The 23,824-nt window shown below is 45.1% G+C and overlaps 1 protein-coding gene across 1 annotated transcript in view; it reads left to right on the top strand.

Moving 5' to 3' along the window:
- The first annotated feature begins 4,765 nt into the window (after positions 1 to 4,765).
- The window catches only part of LOC146808868 (phospholipase A2 inhibitor and Ly6/PLAUR domain-containing protein-like), an 84,675-nt gene continuing 65,616 nt past the window's right edge, over positions 4,766 to 23,824 (top strand). The window contains exons 1-2 of the mRNA XM_085614247.1: positions 4,766 to 4,832; positions 6,985 to 7,104. Coding sequence (XP_085470373.1) covers positions 4,781 to 4,832; positions 6,985 to 7,104 — 172 coding nt within the window. The 5' untranslated portion in view covers positions 4,766 to 4,780. The remainder of the gene's footprint in view (positions 4,833 to 6,984; positions 7,105 to 23,824) is intronic.

Raw genomic sequence — 23,824 nt, 5'->3', positions numbered from 1 at the left:
ATTAATTTGCCTATTATACCTTAAAGAAGTTCTATGCCTATACCGCTCTCAACTTGCTTTACATCAATATTGACTCGCACCTAATGTAATGGCCATTGTTATAGTCGGTGAGACCCTACATGATACCATTCAACTTGGTTGATACATTTAGATGCTTCTTAATTTTCAAATCAAGTAATCACAAGTTTGTTCCCTCGCTTTTTAAATTGGCTCAAAACCTTTTTTTAAATGTATGCATGCACACCAACTATATAACTTGCTACGGACTTACTGTTGTAAGTCGCTGATATAATATAGCTAAACACAATACTCTCGGACACGAACGGATGCAATGTGAAAAAAAAATCTTATTTGCTAAGCAACCGTCAACAAAATGGCCACCACGCACGTCCAATGTAACGTGATGCGCGATGACGAACTACAGGATGCTTGTGAAGTCAATCTCCGAATCAGCTGCGCGATGACGTGCTCCAAAGTTCTTCGTGGAATCCCAGAATCAGCTGCAGGAGCCTGTGAAGTCAATCTCAGAATCGGCAGCGCGATGACGTGCTCAAAGGTTCTTCGTGGAATCCCAGGATCAGCTCCAGATGTTGTTTATCGAAACAAGAACTCCGACTTCAGAATAAAAGTTCTAGTTCCAGGTATGCCGCACCGTGTCCGTTAAAACGTAAATGTTTATCTTTGAATATTTCAGATCGAAGTTGATAACTCTTATAGTAATTATATCTTTGAGACCAGAACAACGATAAATCAGGTCAGGATACGAAGTCGATGAAAAGGTTGTATCATTTGTGTCCGCCACGCACAAAACCTTGCATCATTTGTGTCCGCCACGCACAAAACCACACACCGCACACCACCAGTTCCTCCTGAATGAAATTGCAGAGCCGATGTGTGTGGCGCTAAGAAAATGCCACGTCGAACAAAAGTCTTGCTGCTAGTGCGCCAGGCTTCACGTTATGACTGCAGACAGCTAGGAATTCAATACAGACTGACCGTATCTGTGACACACCAACTCCTCAAGACGGCAGACACATGAAATCGAATCTGGACTGACGATAATAATTACAATCCGGGTGCACTTGAAATCAAACCCATATCCAGTATAATCCAATATTCAAAATTGATGGTAGACTGATGTGGCTTCCTCTTAGTTTACTTCGCAATAATTCAGAGGAAAAGAGACTTTTTAATAGCTTGACTCTCGTGTTGAGATCTTCCCGTTCCAATGCCGACTACGCCAGTGAAGTATCATGAATAAGAAACAGGATCAATGAGTAGATGGAAAGTAGAAGATTTATTGTAGTAAAGAAGATCCCATCCAACCACCAGCAGACAGTCCTTAACTGGAGGTTTTCAGAACCTTGTTAAGCACCACAGTCCATGACATCAGCAAGTGATGTCATGAGAACACTAACACTCTAATATCCCACAACATGAGATGCCAGGCACTGGTTGCCACTTCCTGGAAGACAGGAGTCAAAGAGGAGAGAGTGTAAATGCCAAATGGAAACCTGGACAGAGAAGTGGAGGAGAGGAATGCACATGCCAGAGGATAGCACCTCAATAAGGAGGAGATCATTCTGTAAAGTAGTAAGAGCAAGCCAGAAAGAAAGGTAAACATTGTGACCTGCATTGGTGTTAGACCTGTCTGTCTGAAAGTGGACTTCCTCCAAAGGAATTGCCTTCCTCCTCCACTTTTTCTGATCTCGTATTTGCTGGTTCTAGGACTCTGTGCACTTTACCCCTGCTAATCAGTGCTAAGGTGCTTGTGGACACTCCTTATAACATGGTATCATTGGTGTATCCCCAACTGACATATTTAATTTACTTGTAAGTCCTTGGTAAAATGGTAATATATGTATCCAGGGTGGGTAAGTTAAATGCTACTAGTGGCCTGCAGCAGTTATTGTGCTACCCACTTAAGTAGCCCTTTAAACATGTCTCAGGTCTGCCATTCCAGCCAGTGTGTGCAGTTTTAAAGCGTCCTTTAAAAGGGACACTCATCTGTATGTGGTAGGGGACCCAGGGGTTTCTTTTGTGTTGTTGGTTTCAATTTTTAAACTGCCATGTCAACCTGATACTTCACCACTGCTAGCCAGTTTGGCTGGCCTAACTGAGTTGCTGTAGCTGACCTGCATCTGTTGAACCCAGGACTCCAAAGTGGCTCCTAGGGCTAGTTGGCTAGACTCCTGACTAGAGCACTAGGGACAGAAGGCTCCAACAACTTAGAAGCAAGCAACTGGACTCTGCTATCTGTGAGTTCTACCCTGTCAAGTATTGTCACCGCAGACCTGGTCCCTTGGAAGTGGGCTTAAAGGTGCTTTGCCATCCCGTCTCTGGAGCCAGCAAAACCAAAGAATCTCCTCTGCTCTGAGGGTTCTCCTGATGCAAGGTCTCCACATTGAACTTACAGCTTGCATCAGAACCCCTGCCTGCATGAAGCTTTCCTGACCCAGGCCCTCACATTACAAATCTCTTGTCGACTGCAGCATCGGTGATGATGCAGGTTCTTGCATTGAGCCACACAGCTCTTTTAAACTGATGCATCGCCCCCACTGCACAATGCATTCTCGACACCAGACTTCACATCACAAACCCTCATTGATGGGATACTCGACGGTGATGCGGGACCTTGCATTGCAGCTCTGCAGCACCTCAGAACCGATTTATCACTTCGGCTGCACAATACTTCCCCGGTGCGGGACCACGCAACACTCTGCAACTAACATCTAACGTAATCTCGATCGGCAGGCCTCACTGGGTCCCTGTAGTCAGTCCATGCTCCATTGCGGTCAGCCTGAAATTGGGATTTTTTTCTGGTCCGGCACAAGCAGATATCCACAGTTGGTGCTTTGTGCCTTTTGGCGCTATATTTACTTAAATCTTTAAACCTGCATATACCCAGTTCTACTGATTGGATTTTTGTCCTTTTGGTCCTGTTTCATTTATTAAACTGTACTCCATTGTTCTAACTTGATGTGGGATCTTTTTGTTGTGTGTTTTCATGACGTTATTGTTTGAAGTTTTGCAAAAATACTTTATGCATTGCCTCTGAGTGAAGCCTGATGACTCTGTGATAAGCTACCCAAATTTGCAACACAGAATAATTTCGGATTTGCTGGTGACATCATCCTGACAAGGATTGTGGCTGCTGCTTGAGAAGGATTTCACCCCCTCAACCAGTTATCTGATTTCTTACACTAGGAAACCTTTCCTTAACTGATTGGTCCCCTAGTACTTGTGTCACAGTGACCTTTTCCCTTATTTTCAGTCTTATGCTGTAATCTAACATTAATAATTTGGAATTGCCACCCAAGTTCCTGCCTTCTGAAGAGAGGCTGCCAGTAGATTGATTGTGCCAGATGGTATTGGCTAGTGTAGGTGCACCAATCATTACATCATCTACTGTTGCATTTCTTAAAGGACAATGCACGACAATTTACTTATTATACCTGGAATTCTGCAATCCCTGTATAAACGTCCATTTCTAATTCTTCAGTCATTGACTTCTGACGCACCCAGTCCTCATTTATAAAGAAAAGACATCAGAACTCAACCATAAAAAGTTATTCAAGCCTAATTCTAACATCAGAATGCCTGCTGCTGGAGCCAGCAGCCAAGGTGAATGTCAGGTCAGGTCATTTAGCAGCTGTTTAAAGCAACGGAAATGAAACATGTCTTTTCTTTCTTATGCTCTATTTTTCTAGCTTGCAGTGACAAGCAGTAAGAACATGTTTATTTTTGGCAGTCTTTAGATAATTATCCAAATGTTAGAATATTTCTGCATGTTTCTACACATTCTGAGCTAATGCAGCCTTTTTGGTAAGAAAATTGCCTTGTATTGAATTATCTTTAATATCTTTTTGCAATAAATATCTAACAGGTTTTTGATGCGTTTAATTTTGCACTGGAGGTTCTATTTTTATTTTTCATGTTTGCAAACATGATCTTTTTCTCATACTCTACTCACCAATATTTGAAGTGGTTTGTGGGAATTGTTATGGTGTGACCATGTATTGTATGGGATAAAGTAATCCCTGCCGCACATAAGTCACCTCAAATTCCCATCACCTAATCAAGGTATGATCATGGAACGCCACAGTGACTTGAAATATCCTTATAATATACAGCAGCTGCACTTTATCCCATATATAATATAAATTGAAATGTGAACCACAGAATAATAATTCATTTTTGCCATTAGGCTTGACGACAGATGTTGACCACAGGAAATCGGGTCTAAGCAGTCACCATTCTTTCTTCTCAGAGCTGGACTTGAACACCACGCATGGTCTGCGTCTCATTCTCAGAAAGCCACGCTGAGCACATGTTCTTGGTGGGTTACTTCTCAGGTCACATCCTAGTTTATCTACACAAACCCTTGGTTCTTGCCAGATCCTATGGAAATCAAGGTCCCTTCTAATATAGAAAAGGGCAAGGTGAGAAGTGCCCTGTCCTAAAGCCGAGCGTGCTGCTTCTTTCTGCTGACATAGTTGTAACATTTCATCGGGGACATGGTGTGGATGACAATGCATGATGCACACAGTGTGCAGGTCAGCATTAATATGAAAGAACGGGGAGTTCCATCTCGGGCGAGGGGGCGGAAGATCGGGGCACTGTGTGCCAGGGAAAGCATTTCTCGCTAACGTTGTGCAATATGTTGATCTTTCACCACATAAAACAGGACATAAATAGTTTGCTCCAGGAGGCTGTGCCAGGAGAACTTCAGCTCTGCAGCATAGTCGCCTCCTGCTTCACTTTCACCCTCTTGGTCGCCATGAGGGCACTCCTCGCCAGCCTCAGCGTCCTCCTGGCTTTCATAGCAACAGGTCAGTCGCCTCTGCTTTACTCCTATGCATTGATCTGATCTATAATAATAATAATCCACATTTGTGAAGCGCGAACAATCACCCGTAAGGGTCTCTAGGCGCTGGGGGCCATCAGGAAGATTAAGCAAGCTATTGCCCAGAGTCACACAGTGCTGGGCTAATCTGCAGCCGGCGCCGGGGATCGAACCTGGTTCCCAGATTCCGGAGTCAGTCGCACTGGCCGCAGCGCCACACCTCCTGATGTCTTCAGCAGAGGTTTCCTGAACTTTTCATTGGTCGGTGAGTCATTATGAGATCAGTCAACAGAGTGCGGGCTGCAGTAAGGTCTTCCCATCTGCAGCATCCTTCATCAGAGTGCTGGGGACTGGCTTGACACAGGATCCTGTGGACTCCATCAGATTTGATCTGATGTATCAGATGTTGGAGTCACTTCCAGGAAGACAGCATCACATGACACAAATGTGAGCAATGACACCATCCTGGATGAAAAGCTGCAGTTCCCTGTTCATATATCCATGGAATAAGCAATACAGTGGGCAGAAAAGGTCCAAGCACTCCATCCAGTCTGACAGCTTCTCTGCTTGCTCTCAGCTCCTTTCTAATTAATTAAGCTTTAAACATTTAAACAATTTACACCTAAAATAGTTTTAAGAGGCAATGTTGGTGGCCCTCTGCTGCACCTAAGCAGCAGAGGAGCAATGGGTGGAAATACTTGAAACAATGTGAGCCACTGTTAATATCTCTGACAGCATTTTATTCCATTTAATTGATCTGTTTTTTAAAAAAAAAATTATTGAAGGGGACAAACCATATGCACACCTCAAAATACACTGCCAAGTGTGTCCACAGTTATAAAGAAAAAGATGTTGGGCAGCATCAGGTGTTCCCATTTAGGGAGGTCATGGCCAAGCGGCTTGAGTGGGCTTGAGTGGGCGCTATATTTTTGTTGGTGGAGAGACAGATTTCCTTGTGGAGGATCCATGTTGATAGTTAACAATAGAAGCTAAAACAATGGAATGGAATGGGCCTAGAGTAATTACCAGTGGTTCAGAGTAAATCCATGGCTAAAATCTGCAGCCTTAACAGCTTATATATTTTACTTCCCCCTGTGACTCAGCAGCCCCCACAGACACAGAGGGTTCTCTTGGTGTGCATGTCTGTGGTGGGATTCAACAGCATACCCTAGCTTAGCATTGACCGAGTGCTGTACAGTGAGGGAGGCAGTTTGTGGAAGAGGAGGGTAACCTGTCGTTGTTCAGTTATCTTTGCTGTGCATTGGTATCACAAAGAGAAGCCTCATCTCCCCAGCACCCCATGAGCCCTCTAAACCCCAATCTAGGCTCTCCCAACCCCACCACTCCATCACAGAAGGACCACTGAGGAGTCTCTGGGTAACTTGAGAAGATCAGAAGGGCCAATCCATCCAGACAGACACTGCTAACCTCCCCTAAGAGGTGAATGGATTCTCCTGGGGCTGTTGACTTGTCATGGGTGACATCTGGGATCATGGGAGCCAGAAAAATACAGTGTTGACACTAGCTGGGATTGCACATCTGGTTTCAAGAGGATGCTCTTGATCCAAACTCTCTAGAGGTGAAAACCAACTCACTGAACAGGAACAGAGTCACCAACAACTTCCTGAAAGCTGCGCGGTGCCTTGAAAAACGCGTTTTACTGTAGTTGCAGGGGATAAGGACTGACACCACTTCACTGCATTATTGTGTTTGCTGGTGAAGATATGAGCTTAAGTCTGGCCATAATACCCAGAGGTCATTCATGTACGTCATTTTTTTCTGATTTTGTCATTTTATTCTGATGATGTCATCAGGGACTCAAACTACACTGTCATTTTCTCTGATCTGCATGTAAGGCCATGTGAGTGCTGTGATGTCATAATTGGGCCCAAGTGGTGTGATGTCATTTCGAATGAAGTCATAATTATATTAATTGGTGGATTTAAAACCTGAAAAATCCTATTTTTTCTTGGTCACTCAATATTGGTAAGCATTCAGATGGGAGGTCTGAGAGAAGAATTGGGCTAGTTTCACTCAGTTCTGCCACGAAGCCAGGCCCAGGACGGTGACTCCATGCGTCTTGATGCAGTAACTCCCTAGCCGCAAATGACGCAATTAATCCGCTCTTTGACTTGCAGGAGAGACCCTGAAGTGCGAAGTGTGCGTGAATCTGACTGGCACGACATGTTCTGGAGACAAGACCACCTGTGAAGCCAGCGTGACCCACTGCGACAGCACCTACATGGAGATCGAACACGGTGGGTGCAGACCGAGTGCCTGCCAGGGCTGGGGGGAACCAGATGCTTTTTGGGGAGCACTTGCTGTATTTTCACGTAGAGAAACTGCACAACATGCAATTGAGGTAAAAACACAATCTCTGCACGAAGTGAAAGTGCAGAAAACATGTACCTGGGTCATTTTCGAAAGGTGTCAACCGTTCCAAGGGCGCTCGGAGTCAATCTGCAGATGCATGCTGTGCGGGGCTTTCCACCCGCTGCCACCAACTGCATATAGACAACAACATATCTGAACGAATAGCTTGTGTTGTTCGATAATTGGGCATGCAGAATGAATATATTGTACCAACATACTGAAATATGTTAGATTGTGCCTTCTGTGTTATCTAACTAGCAGTGATTGCTGCAGGGTCTATCTCACCTGATGTTTAATGATCCCGCACATACCAGCGTATGGGGTCAAAACCCCAAAGACAGACCTTTGGTTAGTAACTGTTAGTTGTAGGGAAAGGCCTCCTACAGCATTGTGTGCCCATGTAGCCACACAGGAGGTCAGCCAGCTAACCCTTGATGCCCACCTCTTTGTCCTTGGTACAGAGTGGAGCAAGTCCAGTCCTTCAGAGCTCCTCACAGGTCACAGGTCACAGGTCGATTCCTATTCTGTTCTTCCTCAAGTCCAGAACGTTTTCTTATGGGGTGCCGTGGGTGCCACATTCATGCTGGGCACCGGCTATTGGGTGTGGCTGGCTCCTGGTCACTCCTTCACGGTTGTATGGTGAACCCTGCATGCATTTACCACGCATGCCTTTACATTGCAGTCTCTACCCTGACTGCGACGTTACCACACATTCCTTTTACCATGCAAGTCATTATAACTACTTGCCTTAAGGGGCACTGGACTTTGGAATAGTGTAATGTACTATTCCAACTCCAGTCTACTCAACAGTAGGGAAGGTGTTGGACTTAAAATCTCCTACACCAGTCCAACAACGTGCCACCTAAAGCAAATCGTTGTAATCAGTGGTGGCTCGCAGAGGTAAGAGCGGTGGGTGGGGCGGGGCAGGGCGGGTTGGGGTGGTGGAAGTCGACAGACGACGGGATAAGTGATATTAAATAAATAAGTAAAACCACTTACCTTGAGCTCGCCGCATCGCAAAGTCTTCCAACACCTGCCACCCTGCCCCACCTCCGCCCCACCGCTCTTGCCTGTGAGAGACACTACTGGTTGTAATAACTTGTGTGGGAAAGGAGCACGTGGTAACGTTGCAGCCGAGGTAGTGACTTCATTGTAAAGGCACATTGTGGTAGTGACTCGGTGTTAAAGGATGTTTTTCCTCCATCCAATGGGTTAAAAGTTTGAAGAGGCAACCCCAGCCACTTTCTCAGTAGTTCCTGTTTGCCTTTCAGTGAGGCATTTTCAAGATTCCAACTTGGGCACTGTGGGTGTGTACACTATGGTGATCACTGCCAGTGTCCTGCCACATCCATCACTGAACCCCTGTATGAAACAGGCCCTGTACCCACAACAAACTAGGAGACAGAATTCTGGTAGAAGAAAGGCGGGGTCCCAGAGCGCCCACACAGGAGTCCTGAACACATGCCCTGGTACCTGATTGACAATGTTCACCTGCCAAAGTCAAAACACCAGCAATCAATTAAGTAAACAAAGGGGATGTCCACTCAAAAAGGGGGAATTTCCCTAAATAAATAGGCAATGCCTTCCTCATGGTTGTGCGTAGACTAATAGTCTTATTGATGACTTCCTCATGTAAGTTCCTGCACACGTGCAGTCCCCCTTCTTCATCCATTGGTCTGTGCATGTGTCAGTCACACGTTGTTTCCTCTCGCCACAACATAAAGCATGGGGCAATGTATCAACCCACTTCAGTGATTGCTTCTGATTAACTGTGATTGACAGCATATTGCTTGCACATAGGAGCACAACTGACCAAAAAGTAGTCCACTGCAGTGTCAAAGCTGGAAGGAGAATGCCTGTTTTCATTTAATGTTTTTTTCTCTTCGGTTTTTCAGACGGGTCATATTTCCCTTTTTGTATTCAAATATATTCAGTCATCTTCAGATGGTGGCATTTTAACCGTTTATCATTTTGATTCACATTGCATATGTTTCCAAAAAAAGAAATAAATGTATGCATGTATGTATGTGGTATGTCTGAAGCAGAAAGTGAGCCAAAAAATTAACGGAGCGCTGTACATGGTCATGGACAATAAAAAATAAAGAAACATACATTTACAGGTTCCCCAAGGCCAGCCGCGGTCCGTGCAGGTAACAGCGGTGGGGCGGTGGGGCCGGATAGGGGGGGTTTCGAGGGACGATGCAGAGGGAAAATTAAATAAATAATTAATATTCCCGCTGCATCGTCCATCGAAATCCCCCTTTATCTGGCCCCACCGCTGTTACCTGCACGGACGGCGGCTGCCCAAGGCTAGTCGTCCTATTACCTCTGAGAATGACTGTTCTTCGTTTGTGTTTGGTGTATGTTTTACTGTGTAATGATCATTTTCATTTGTCAAAACACGAGCACGTGATTCAGCCACTACATTGTGACAAATGCACTAAAGTACATACTTTGAATGACCTCTTACCTTACCTCTTATGCGATGGTCCGATGTGTTGAAGGGTGTGTAGCGTTTTAAACGCTCTAAATTACATCGCTGCGCAATTGCGCTAACAGAGACACGGAGACGGTATTCTTTAGTTTAACACGCGGCTCCGACTAACGCGTCGAGGCCACGCCCCTTTATTTAAACACGCTAGCGTCTGACGTCACGCGTCAGCGCTAGCGCACCCCGGCAGCGCGGAAGGCTAGAACGCCTCGCGCGCGCAGGACACTACACTCCTTCCAACCTTTATAAACATTAAGCAAAACATAGGACCAGAAAAAATCAACGATGAGTCTGTTACCAGTCTGCCAGTCCTTACAGGTTACACCATATAGTCCGCCAGCTGGGATGACGGTGCCGGGTTCTTCCTCAGGTTGTAGCGGGATGGGCCGCCTCTGGAAAGGGCCACATCGGGGGTTCTGCGCCTTGTGGTGTTAGGCTCTGCCCGGGCTGGGGAGCCGCCAGGCGGGTTCCCTCCCGGGGTGGCTGGGATGGACTGGGAACAACCATCCTCACTCCGACCGTCCTCCCCCTCCTGATCTCCGCTCGGCTAGTCGGGGTCCGGCCCCTCTGGCTCGCCCCCGGGACGTGAAGGTGTTCCTGGGTGGACTTTTTTGAAGAACGACACATCTCGCGTGACCGTTTCAGCTCCTCTTTGAGCGGTCACCATCGTGCCTGTCCGTTGGGTGACAACCCATGGTTGTGGTTCAAAAGGAAGTCTGAACTTGCTGCCTGGGTAGCGGTCCTTCACGTACACTCGATCCTGCCGTTGTATCGTGGACTCCTTAGCTCCCCTTCGCTGGCTGGCGTGGTCATTCGAGCGCATCCGATTGGCTAGGGTCTTTTCATTTGAGGCTTGTGCCGGAACCCAAGTAGGATGGTGTGGGATTGTGTCACTTACGATTCTTCCCATGGTGGCGGTTCCTGGCGCTGCCTCGGTTGTGACATGGGGGGTCATCCGGTATTCTCGCAGGAAACTGTATATCGCTCTCTCCAATGGAGATCCATCAGCCATGGCGATGCGAATGGTTTTGTTGAATGTCCTCATAAACCTCTCCACCTCTCCATTGGCTTGGGGCCACCTTGGTGTTACTTTGCGGTGATGGATCCCCCAGCTCTTGAGGTACTCTGCAAACTCCTGCCCCTTGAAAGCCGGTCCATTGTCGGTCTTGACCACCCCGAATATGCCATGAGTGGCGATGGTTTTCTCGAATTTCGCTATTACTTCAGTGGCTGTCTGGCTCCCCACAATTTCGACCTCTGGGTACTTGGTGAAATCATCGATGATGACCAACGCATACCATCCATCGGGGAGGTGTCCGAAGTCAGCACTCACACACTCCCACGGTCTCAGGGGGTTATCTTCGGTCGCCACCGGGTGAGGGCGTTCCGGCTGTCCTGCGGCTTGGCACCACGTGCAGGTTCTCACCGTCTGCTCAACCATCGCATCCATGCCTGGGAACCATACTTTGGCTCGGAGCCTGCCCTTTGTCTTTACCATTCCTTGATGTCCCCTGTGGGCGAGGTCCACCGCCTGTTGAGCGAGGCTGGCCGGCATGACTAGCCTCGGGCCCTGCAGAAGACATCCTTGGGCGTCAACGGACAGCTCACTTTTCACTTTCAAGAATGATTCCAGTGTCAGCTTGGCTTGGGGCGTCCTTCTGTTGAGCGAGGCTTGGATTGTCCTCCAATCTCCCGACCTGACAGCCTCCGCCGCTGCTCTCACGCATTCATCACCTTCTGAGGCTTCTATGATCGTGGCCAGGCTCATTGGGAGGGGTCGTGACCGCTCTGTCACATACCGGACGTACTCCTCTGTATCCTCGGACTCCTCCTTCTCTTCTGTCGTGGCTTTCCGCGGGTGCCGTGACAGATAGTCCGCCGGGTTCGTGGCCCCTGGTTTGTACTCCACCCGGTAGTCGTACCCTTGTAGTTGGAGTATCCACTTTTCAATCTGGGGTGGCGGCTTCGAGGACGACCCTTGGAATAGAGGAATGAGATAAACAGCTTGTGCTAATACCACAAGGAATCTGTCAGTCTGAGAAACAAGGGCACAGTCGCTAGGAAGGTTTAGAATAAGCGAAGAGTTTGAAAAGGGAGCCTCAGAGTGCTGTAGGATTCATTAGGATTACCATCAAAAACCAGTGATTGGTGTATATCATCATCTGGATATCCACTCCTTCCCACCACTGTGATTCACTCCATCTTGGAGTTTCATTCGTGGTTAGTTAGTAACCGGAGCACATTTTTATGAGGCCCATGGAAAGGGAAGGAGAGAAGGACAGCCAAGCCACTAGTAAGGGCAAGATATGAAATATATACCAAAAAATGATATATAAGTGGTGCAGTGCAGTAAGGTGAGATGTTAAAAAAGGATAAGGAGGAAAAAAGAAAGTTTATTGAGAAATATTCCTGCCAATCCTTATCTAAAAATGGTGCAGAAACAGCTTCTAACAAATAGGCTGTTTGACAATAGGGTCGACATGTTTCAGCCTGCTTGCCTGGAGGGTCAAATGGCTTTCGTCAGGACCTTCATTTTATTATCGCTACTGCAGCAAAAGTGAGTGAAAAAATTATAAATTGTGAGACAGTGTTAAAAAATACAACCTTATTATGGTGTACAACTTCTTCGTATTGTCAGTGTGTTTATGAACATCTGTGGAAATACGAAAAGAGAATCACAAAAACAACACAGTGAGTGAAACCATCGGACAAATTCTCGCTTGAAACGCTGTGCCTTAATCTCAAGTGCTTACCTGATCAGCACGAGAAGTGAGCCTCACCTCACCCGGTAAAGACTCAGGTTAGAAGGAGGCCCCGCCCTACAAAATTGAATAAGATGTGGGGAAAATTCAGTACAATGAACCATGAGATACGATGGTTCAAAATCTATAATTTGAGACATTCTTCTGAATGTCCGTTATATGCTCAGCTTTGAACGCTGAAGTGACTTCACTCAAGAAAACAAAACCACACCTAAAATGATAGACTATGCAGACGCGCAAATACTAGGACACCGGTGGAACACGCAGTGCTCAATTGCGCCGCATCTGTTACAAAGATTAAGAGTTTCAAAGTTTTGAACTCTAGATCGCTCACCTCTCCGTCGGTACCTCGATGTGAAGTCTGAGCCGTTTGGGAGGTAACCGGCAGCGCAGGTGAGAGGTGTTAAAAAGTATGCCCTTTGGTTAAGCGACGACCTGATTCGTCAACGCTGGGCCAATGGGTTACTGTGTTTGATTTGTTATGGTCTCTGGTTGGGCCCTGGAAAGCCCGAGGTCACGCGGGATTTTCGCGGGATTTCGAGAAAAACTACAAGATGATGTCAGCGTGTCAGGAAGGTGTAGTTCCAATGGGGTCGAGGAAAACCCGAGGTCACGCGAGACTAGAGAATGACTACTGAATGACATCAGCGTGTAAGGAAGGTGTAGTTCCGTATATTTGACAAAGCTTTATCAATCAGTGTGACGCAAACATACTTTCATATGATGGATAGAATAGGTCTAGCAATTGGTGCATATCTAAATGAGGTAGTCCCAATCTTTGATCACTATCTCTGGATGAACCTAGATCAGTGGAGAGTTATAATGAGCTCCACGGAATATCATCGTTCAATCCTGTTTGAAAAGTACCAATTTTGAACACCCAGCGTTGTTCCTTTAAAAACAAGAAGCGAGATGTGTCACTTACATGTGATGGAATAAAGGGTTTCTCTAAGACTGTCCACCAAAAATCGTTGGCTTGGTGCTTCACTTCATGGAAGTGGCGTGTCAGTCTCGTATTAGTCTTGTTGCAGCGAAAGGTGCTCTTGTGTTCTAGCATTCGCTGTCTGACTTTCCGAGTGGTCATCCCTATATACCGGAGTTTACAGGGGCATTCAATCATATTGATTAGATTTTCACTGTTGCAGTTGGTAAAAGATCTTTGCTCCCATGGTTTGTTCGTGCCTATGTCTAATGTTGTAGAATGGCTAGTCTGCGGGCATATTGAACACGTCCCACATGGGTGGTGTCCTTGTACTGCAGGTAGATCCCATAGAGTCCCAATGGGACGTGGTCTTGCTTCACAAGGTCGTGTATGAACCACTTTGTCTCTAAGGTTGCTTCCTCGTTTGAGGGAGAACAAAGGCAGAGGTATTTTCTCTTTGCATGAGTTCAGAATGCGCCAATGCTTCTTCACACTCTTTTGAATTCCATTGGTGAGCGTGCTGAATGTGTGGACGAAGGTGAGCCGCTCCAGTGGTGGTTTTGCAATAGGTGGCTCTATTAGTGCTTCTCTGTTGTTATTGGAAGCGCGTTTGAACGCTTTCTTGATCAGAGATCTCGGATATTGTTTAACAATAAGTTGTTCAGTGAGATTCTTTGCATGCACCTGGTATTTTTCAGATGTGGAACAGTTGCGTCTTACACGCAAGAACTGTCCGTAAGGAAGATTATCTCTCAATGATTTTGGATGTTGACTATCATATCTCAAGAGAGAGTTACGGGACATTGGTTTCTTGTACAGTTCACTTTCAAGGCCGGTTATAGTGCTGAAGATAGAGAGATCAAGAAAGGCTAATCTCTCTTTGTGAGCTTCCACTGTGAACCTCAAAAAGTTGTTTCTGGTGTTCAACCAATCTAGGAAGGGTGATACTGATGACAAATCACCGCGCCAGATTACCAGGATGTCGTCAATATAGCGCTTCCATAGTCGGATCGAGTCACTGAAAGGGTTGTCCTCGTTGAGCACATGTGTTTGTTCGAATGAATGCACATAGAGATTGGCTAAGCTAGGAGCAAAAATGCTCCCCATGCTGGTCCCGGAGACCTGCAGGTAAATGGTGTCTTCAAATTTGAAAAAATTTTCTTTCATAGCCAAATGTGCAAGGGTCATGATGAAATGAACGGGAGTGATGGTATCCAGATCTGTATTGTTCAGGATGGAAAAGATGGTTTCAAGGGTCTCATCCTGAGGAATAGAGGTATATAATGATTCCACATCAAATGATACTAGAATGTCTCTATCGGGATCAAAGTCAACTGTGGGCAAAAGACGTAGAATGTCTTTCGTGTCCTGCAGGTAAGTAGGCATCTCTTTTACTAGAGGTCTTAAGAAGTGATCAACAAAGGTAGATAGAGGTTCTAGTAGTGATCCTTGTCCTGATATAATAGGTCTCCCTGGTGGGGGCCGTTGGACCTTATGGACTTTGGGAAGGGTGTAAAAGTAAGGCATCACAGGATGGGGGGTATTGAGAAACGATGCTTCCTGTGAAGTGATCCATCCATTAGATGATGCTTCCTCTACTGCTTCAGTGATAATTTTCTGAATCCTCTTGGTGGGATCTTGTTGAAGAGGTTTGTAAAATCTTCGATCCGCCAGTTGTCTGAGGCACTCTTGGCGATATTTTTCAATATCTTGGATGACCACTGCTCCGCCTTTGTCGGCTGGCTTTATTATGATGGTTCGGTCTTCCATAAGGGCTTTCAAGGCCAAGCGTTCTTTCTTAGGTAGATTGCAGTAGTGATCTGATCTTGTTTTGTTCTTACATAAGGTAGTGATTTCCTCGGTTACCGCTTGTTCAAAGGATAACACCTGCGGTGGTACCTCATGTAGAGGGGGATTAAAGGTGGATTTGTTTTTCAGGCCGGTGTTAAGTTCACTCGATGTACCTTGGGTCGTCTCTTTATTCTTAAAGAAATAGTGTAGCCTTATTTTGCGAAAAAATTTTGCCAGGTCACATCGTACTTCAAAATCATCTCCATGAGTGGTGGTCACAAAGCCAAGGCCTTTGTTGAGTATCGATGTCTCATCAGCTGTCAAAATCTTGTTACTCAGGTTCAGTACTAGATCGTCTCGGTACTCGTTCCTGGTTGTGGTTGTCCTCTCTTGGTTTGGCTGCGGGTGTTCATTTGTTGGGGCACTTGTGGGGGCAGGTTCCAATGCACCTGTGGTTGCTGACCTCTTCTTTTTGCCCTGGGCCTCCCTCGGCCCGACCCTAAAAAAGGCTGGAAATTAGGGTCCTGCTGGTGTATTGAGAATTGGTTTGGTTGGAAAGGCTGGAAAGCCTGGGGTGGTGGGGGGGGATATCCCCACGGTGTCGGAGGCCACCATTGTTGGAAATTCGGAGTATATTGTCCTCTCCAATTTCTTCTATTCCCTCGACCTCTGTATTGTGGTCTGTTGGGTTGTGGACCTCCATTCTCATTCTCGTAGTTGTCATCATCCGAACTGCTCCCTGAGTAATTGGACCCATATCTGCGCCCTTTGTTGTTGAACTCGGGTGCTACGTAGGAATCGCTGGTGTAAGGATATATCACCTCGTGTTTGAATTTAGCAAGGTCTTTTTTGAATTTTTCTATTTTGGAGACCAGTATAGCGTCTTTTAAATCTTTATTACTTTTATTGGCTTCATCCTGGTTCTTTTTGAAAATTGTAGCAGTGACGGTGACTTTGATTTGGGCTTCTAAAGTCTGTATCTCTAGGAGGATGGTGTCTGCAATGCGTTTAGATGTACTGATGATCAAAATGAGCCAATCACGCGTGCAGCGCCACGCTATGAGGGACCAATCTTTTAGAAATCTTTTATCTTGCAAAAATAAAAAAATAAACGAGGTGCGTTGGTAACTATTAGGCCTGTGGGGGCACAGTTGCCTCGTAAGTATTCAGCCATGATCGCACCGTGTATTGTTGTGCGTGTGTGTGATTTCTTTAATGTAATTATCTTACTCCAATCATCAATATTGGTGCCTGGTAAGGTAAATGTAGTGTCTAATATACTAGGTGTACTGTCCAATATAGATTGGAGAGTGGAGTCATCATAGGATAAACCACTAAATTCTGCCATCATGCAGAGAATGAGTTATATGTCTTGTTAAAAAGAGGAAGTCACCAGCAGAACAAACAGTGCAAGTACTTGTATGGTGGTGAACTGTCAGTTCAACAAACCATCAAGTATGGGTTAAAACAGGACCCGCAGCCATCAGCTGCACAGTAATAATAACAAAAAGGGGAGGGTCCGAGGGAAAATTTAAAGACCAAGACAGACTCAATCCCCCATCCAATATACTAATACCACAAGGAATCTGTCAGTCTGAGAAACAAGGGCACAGTCGCTAGGAAGGTTTAGAATAAGCGAAGAGTTTGAAAAGGGAGCCTCAGAGTGCTGTAGGATTCATTAGGATTACCATCAAAAACCAGTGATTGGTGTATATCATCATCTGGATATCCACTCCTTCCCACCACTGTGATTCACTCCATCTTGGAGTTTCATTCGTGGTTAGTTAGTAACCGGAGCACATTTTTATGAGGCCCATGGAAAGGGAAGGAGAGAAGGACAGCCAAGCCACTAGTAAGGGCAAGATATGAAATATATACCAAAAAATGATATATAAGTGGTGCAGTGCAGTAAGGTGAGATGTTAAAAAAGGATAAGGAGGAAAAAAGAAAGTTTATTGAGAAATATTCCTGCCAATCCTTATCTAAAAATGGTGCAGAAACAGCTTCTAACAAATAGGCTGTTTGACAATAGGGTCGACATGTTTCAGCCTGCTTGCCTGGAGGGTCAGATGGCTTTCGTCAGGACCTTCATTTTATTATCGCTACTGCAGCAAAAGTGAGTGAAAAAATTATAAATTGTGAGACAGTGTTAAAAAATACAACCTTATTATGGTGTACAACTTCTTCGTATTGTCAGTGTGTTTATGAACATCTGTGGAAATACGAAAAGAGAATCACAAAAACAACACAGTGAGTGAAACCATCGGACAAATTCTCGCTTGAAACGCTGTGCCTTAATCTCAAGTGCTTACCTGATCAGCACGAGAAGTGAGCCTCACCTCACCCGGTAAAGACTCAGGTTAGAAGGAGGCCCCGCCCTACAAAATTGAATAAGATGTGGGGAAAATTCAGTACAATGAACCATGAGATACGATGGTTCAAAATCTATAATTTGAGACATTCTTCTGAATGTCCGTTATATGCTCAGCTTTGAACGCTGAAGTGACTTCACTCAAGAAAACAAAACCACACCTAAAATGATAGACTATGCAGACGCGCAAATACTAGGACACCGGTGGAACACGCAGTGCTCAATTGCGCCGCATCTGTTACAAAGATTAAGAGTTTCAAAGTTTTGAACTCTAGATCGCTCACCTCTCCGTCGGTACCTCGATGTGAAGTCTGAGCCGTTTGGGAGGTAACCGGCAGCGCAGGTGAGAGGTGTTAAAAAGTATGCCCTTTGGTTAAGCGACGACCTGATTCGTCAACGCTGGGCCAATGGGTTACTGTGTTTGATTTGTTATGGTCTCTGGTTGGGCCCTGGAAAGCCCGAGGTCACGCGGGATTTTCGCGGGATTTCGAGAAAAACTACAAGATGATGTCAGCGTGTCAGGAAGGTGTAGTTCCAATGGGGTCGAGGAAAACCCGAGGTCACGCGAGACTAGAGAATGACTACTGAATGACATCAGCGTGTAAGGAAGGTGTAGTTCCGTATATTTGACAAAGCTTTATCAATCAGTGTGACGCAAACATACTTTCATATGATGGATAGAATAGGTCTAGCAATTGGTGCATATCTAAATGAGGTAGTCCCAATCTTTGATCACTATCTCTGGATGAACCTAGATCAGTGGAGAGTTATAATGAGCTCCACGGAATATCATCGTTCAATCCTGTTTGAAAAGTACCAATTTTGAACACCCAGCGTTGTTCCTTTAAAAACAAGAAGCGAGATGTGTCACTTACATGTGATGGAATAAAGGGTTTCTCTAAGACTGTCCACCAAAAATCGTTGGCTTGGTGCTTCACTTCATGGAAGTGGCGTGTCAGTCTCGTATTAGTCTTGTTGCAGCGAAAGGTGCTCTTGTGTTCTAGCATTCGCTGTCTGACTTTCCGAGTGGTCATCCCTATATACCGGAGTTTACAGGGGCATTCAATCATATAGATTAGATTTTCACTGTTGCAGTTGGTAAAAGATCTTTGCTCCCATGGTTTGTTCGTGCCTATGTCTAATGTTGTAGAATGGCTAGTCTGCGGGCATATTGAACACGTCCCACATGGGTGGTGTCCTTGTACTGCAGGTAGATCCCATAGAGTCCCAATGGGACGTGGTCTTGCTTCACGAGGTCGTGTATGAACCACTTTGTCTCTAAGGTTGCTTCCTCGTTTGAGGGAGAACAACTTTAGACTTTAGAAGCCCAAATCAAAGTCACCGTCACTGCTACAATTTTCAAAAAGAACCAGGATGAAGCCAATAAAAGTAATAAAGATTTAAAAGACGCTATACTGGTCTCCAAAATAGAAAAATTCAAAAAAGACCTTGCTAAATTCAAACACGAGGTGATATATCCTTACACCAGCGATTCCTACGTAGCACCCGAGTTCAACAACAAAGGGCGCAGATATGGGTCCAATTACTCAGGGAGCAGTTCGGATGATGACAACTACGAGAATGAGAATGGAGGTCCACAACCCAACAGACCACAATACAGAGGTCGAGGGAATAGAAGAAATTGGAGAGGACAATATACTCCGAATTTCCAACAATGGTGGCCTCCGACACCGTGGGGATATCCCCCCCCACCACCCCAGGCTTTCCAGCCTTTCCAACCAAACCAATTCTCAATACACCAGCAGGACCCTAATTTCCAGCCTTTTTTAGGGTCGGGCCGAGGGAGGCCCAGGGCAAAAAGAAGAGGTCAGCAACCACAGGTGCATTGGAACCTGCCCCCACAAGTGCCCCAACAAATGAACACCCGCAGCCAAACCAAGAGAGGACAACCACAACCAGGAACGAGTACCGAGACGATCTAGTACTGAACCTGAGTAACAAGATTTTGACAGCTGATGAGACATCGATACTCAACAAAGGCCTTGGCTTTGTGACCACCACTCATGGAGATGATTTTGAAGTACGATGTGACCTGGCAAAATTTTTTCGCAAAATAAGGCTACACTATTTCTTTAAGAATAAAGAGACGACCCAAGGTACATCGAGTGAACTTAACACCGGCCTGAAAAACAAATCCACCTTTAATCCCCCTCTACATGAGGTACCACCGCAGGTGTTATCCTTTGAACAAGCGGTAACCGAGGAAATCACTACCTTATGTAAGAACAAAACAAGATCAGATCACTACTGCAATCTACCTAAGAAAGAACGCTTGGCCTTGAAAGCCCTTATGGAAGACCGAACCATCATAATAAAGCCAGCCGACAAAGGCGGAGCAGTGGTCATCCAAGATATTGAAAAATATCGCCAAGAGTGCCTCAGACAACTGGCGGATCGAAGATTTTACAAACCTCTTCAACAAGATCCCACCAAGAGGATTCAGAAAATTATCACTGAAGCAGTAGAGGAAGCATCATCTAATGGATGGATCACTTCACAGGAAGCATCGTTTCTCAATACCCCCCATCCTGTGATGCCTTACTTTTACACCCTTCCCAAAGTCCATAAGGTCCAACGGCCCCCACCAGGGAGACCTATTATATCAGGACAAGGATCACTACTAGAACCTCTATCTACCTTTGTTGATCACTTCTTAAGACCTCTAGTAAAAGAGATGCCTACTTACCTGCAGGACACGAAAGACATTCTACGTCTTTTGCCCACAGTTGACTTTGATCCCGATAGAGACATTCTAGTATCATTTGATGTGGAATCATTATATACCTCTATTCCTCAGGATGAGACCCTTGAAACCATCTTTTCCATCCTGAACAATACAGATCTGGATACCATCACTCCCGTTCATTTCATCATGACCCTTGCACATTTGGCTATGAAAGAAAATTTTTTCAAATTTGAAGACACCATTTACCTGCAGGTCTCCGGGACCAGCATGGGGAGCATTTTTGCTCCTAGCTTAGCCAATCTCTATGTGCATTCATTCGAACAAACACATGTGCTCAACGAGGACAACCCTTTCAGTGACTCGATCCGACTATGGAAGCGCTATATTGACGACATCCTGGTAATCTGGCGCGGTGATTTGTCATCAGTATCACCCTTCCTAGATTGGTTGAACACCAGAAACAACTTTTTGAGGTTCACAGTGGAAGCTCACAAAGAGAGATTAGCCTTTCTTGATCTCTCTATCTTCAGCACTATAACCGGCCTTGAAAGTGAACTGTACAAGAAACCAATGTCCCGTAACTCTCTCTTGAGATATGATAGTCAACATCCAAAATCATTGAGAGATAATCTTCCTTACGGACAGTTCTTGCGTGTAAGACGCAACTGTTCCACATCTGAAAAATACCAGGTGCATGCAAAGAATCTCACTGAACAACTTATTGTTAAACAATATCCGAGATCTCTGATCAAGAAAGCGTTCAAACGCGCTTCCAATAACAACAGAGAAGCACTAATAGAGCCACCTATTGCAAAACCACCACTGGAGCGGCTCACCTTCGTCCACACATTCAGCACGCTCACCAATGGAATTCAAAAGAGTGTGAAGAAGCATTGGCGCATTCTGAACTCATGCAAAGAGAAAATACCTCTGCCTTTGTTCTCCCTCAAACGAGGAAGCAACCTTAGAGACAAAGTGGTTCATACACGACCTCGTGAAGCAAGACCACGTCCCATTGGGACTCTATGGGATCTACCTGCAGTACAAGGACACCACCCATGTGGGACGTGTTCAATATGCCCGCAGACTAGCCATTCTACAACATTAGACATAGGCACGAACAAACCATGGGAGCAAAGATCTTTTACCAACTGCAACAGTGAAAATCTAATCTATATGATTGAATGCCCCTGTAAACTCCGGTATATAGGGATGACCACTCGGAAAGTCAGACAGCGAATGCTAGAACACAAGAGCACCTTTCGCTGCAACAAGACTAATACGAGACTGACACGCCACTTCCATGAAGTGAAGCACCAAGCCAACGATTTTTGGTGGACAGTCTTAGAGAAACCCTTTATTCCATCACATGTAAGTGACACATCTCGCTTCTTGTTTTTAAAGGAACAACGCTGGGTGTTCAAAATTGGTACTTTTCAAACAGGATTGAACGATGATATTCCGTGGAGCTCATTATAACTCTCCACTGATCTAGGTTCATCCAGAGATAGTGATCAAAGATTGGGACTACCTCATTTAGATATGCACCAATTGCTAGACCTATTCTATCCATCATATGAAAGTATGTTTGTGTCACACTGATTGATAAAGCTTTGTCAAATATACGGAACTACACCTTCCTTACACGCTGATGTCATTCAGTAGTCATTCTCTAGTCTCGCGTGACCTCGGGTTTTCCTCGACCCCATTGGAACTACACCTTCCTGACACGCTGACATCATCTTGTAGTTTTTCTCGAAATCCCGCGAAAATCCCGCGTGACCTCGGGCTTTCCAGGGCCCAACCAGAGACCATAACAAATCAAACACAGTAACCCATTGGCCCAGCGTTGACGAATCAGGTCGTCGCTTAACCAAAGGGCATACTTTTTAACACCTCTCACCTGCGCTGCCGGTTACCTCCCAAACGGCTCAGACTTCACATCGAGGTACCGACGGAGAGGTGAGCGATCTAGAGTTCAAAACTTTGAAACTCTTAATCTTTGTAACAGATGCGGCGCAATTGAGCACTGCGTGTTCCACCGGTGTCCTAGTATTTGCGCGTCTGCATAGTCTATCATTTTAGGTGTGGTTTTGTTTTCTTGAGTGAAGTCACTTCAGCGTTCAAAGCTGAGCATATAACGGACATTCAGAAGAATGTCTCAAATTATAGATTTTGAACCATCGTATCTCATGGTTCATTGTACTGAATTTTCCCCACATCTTATTCAATTTTGTAGGGCGGGGCCTCCTTCTAACCTGAGTCTTTACCGGGTGAGGTGAGGCTCACTTCTCGTGCTGATCAGGTAAGCACTTGAGATTAAGGCACAGCGTTTCAAGCGAGAATTTGTCCGATGGTTTCACTCACTGTGTTGTTTTTGTGATTCTCTTTTCGTATTTCCACAGATGTTCATAAACACACTGACAATACGAAGAAGTTGTACACCATAATAAGGTTGTATTTTTTAACACTGTCTCACAATTTATAATTTTTTCACTCACTTTTGCTGCAGTAGCGATAATAAAATGAAGGTCCTGACGAAAGCCATTTGACCCTCCAGGCAAGCAGGCTGAAACATGTCGACCCTATTGTCAAACAGCCTATTTGTTAGAAGCTGTTTCTGCACCATTTTTAGATAAGGATTGGCAGGAATATTTCTCAATAAACTTTCTTTTTTCCTCCTTATCCTTTTTTAACATCTCACCTTACTGCACTGCACCACTTATATATCATTTTTTGGTATATATTTCATATCTTGCCCTTACTAGTGGCTTGGCTGTCCTTCTCTCCTTCCCTTTCCATGGGCCTCATAAAAATGTGCTCCGGTTACTAACTAACCACGAATGAAACTCCAAGATGGAGTGAATCACAGTGGTGGGAAGGAGTGGATATCCAGATGATGATATACACCAATCACTGGTTTTTGATGGTAATCCTAATGAATCCTACAGCACTCTGAGGCTCCCTTTTCAAACTCTTCGCTTATTCTAAACCTTCCTAGCGACTGTGCCCTTGTTTCTCAGACTGACAGATTCCTTGTGGTATTAGTATATTGGATGGGGGATTGAGTCTGTCTTGGTCTTTAAATTTTCCCTCGGACCCTCCCCTTTTTGTTATTATTACTGTGCAGCTGATGGCTGCGGGTCCTGTTTTAACCCATACTTGATGGTTTGTTAAACTGACAGTTCACCACCATACAAGTACTTGCACTGTTTGTTCTGCTGGTGACTTCCTCTTTTTAACAAGACATATAACTCATTCTCTGCATGATGGCAGAATTTAGTGGTTTATCCTATGATGACTCCACTCTCCAATCTATATTGGACAGTACACCTAGTATATTAGACACTACATTTACCTTACCAGGCACCAATATTGATGATTGGAGTAAGATAATTACATTAAAGAAATCACACACACGCACAACAATACACGGTGCGATCATGGCTGAATACTTACGAGGCAACTGTGCCCCCACAGGCCTAATAGTTACCAACGCACCTCGTTTATTTTTGCAAGATAAAAGATTTCTAAAAGATTGGTCCCTCATAGCGTGGCGCT

This window comes from Triturus cristatus, chromosome 7, assembly GCF_964204655.1.
Source record: "Triturus cristatus chromosome 7, aTriCri1.1, whole genome shotgun sequence".
NCBI classification, from domain to species: domain Eukaryota; kingdom Metazoa; phylum Chordata; class Amphibia; order Caudata; family Salamandridae; genus Triturus; species Triturus cristatus.
This window is presented reverse-complemented; position numbering and strand designations above follow the sequence as displayed.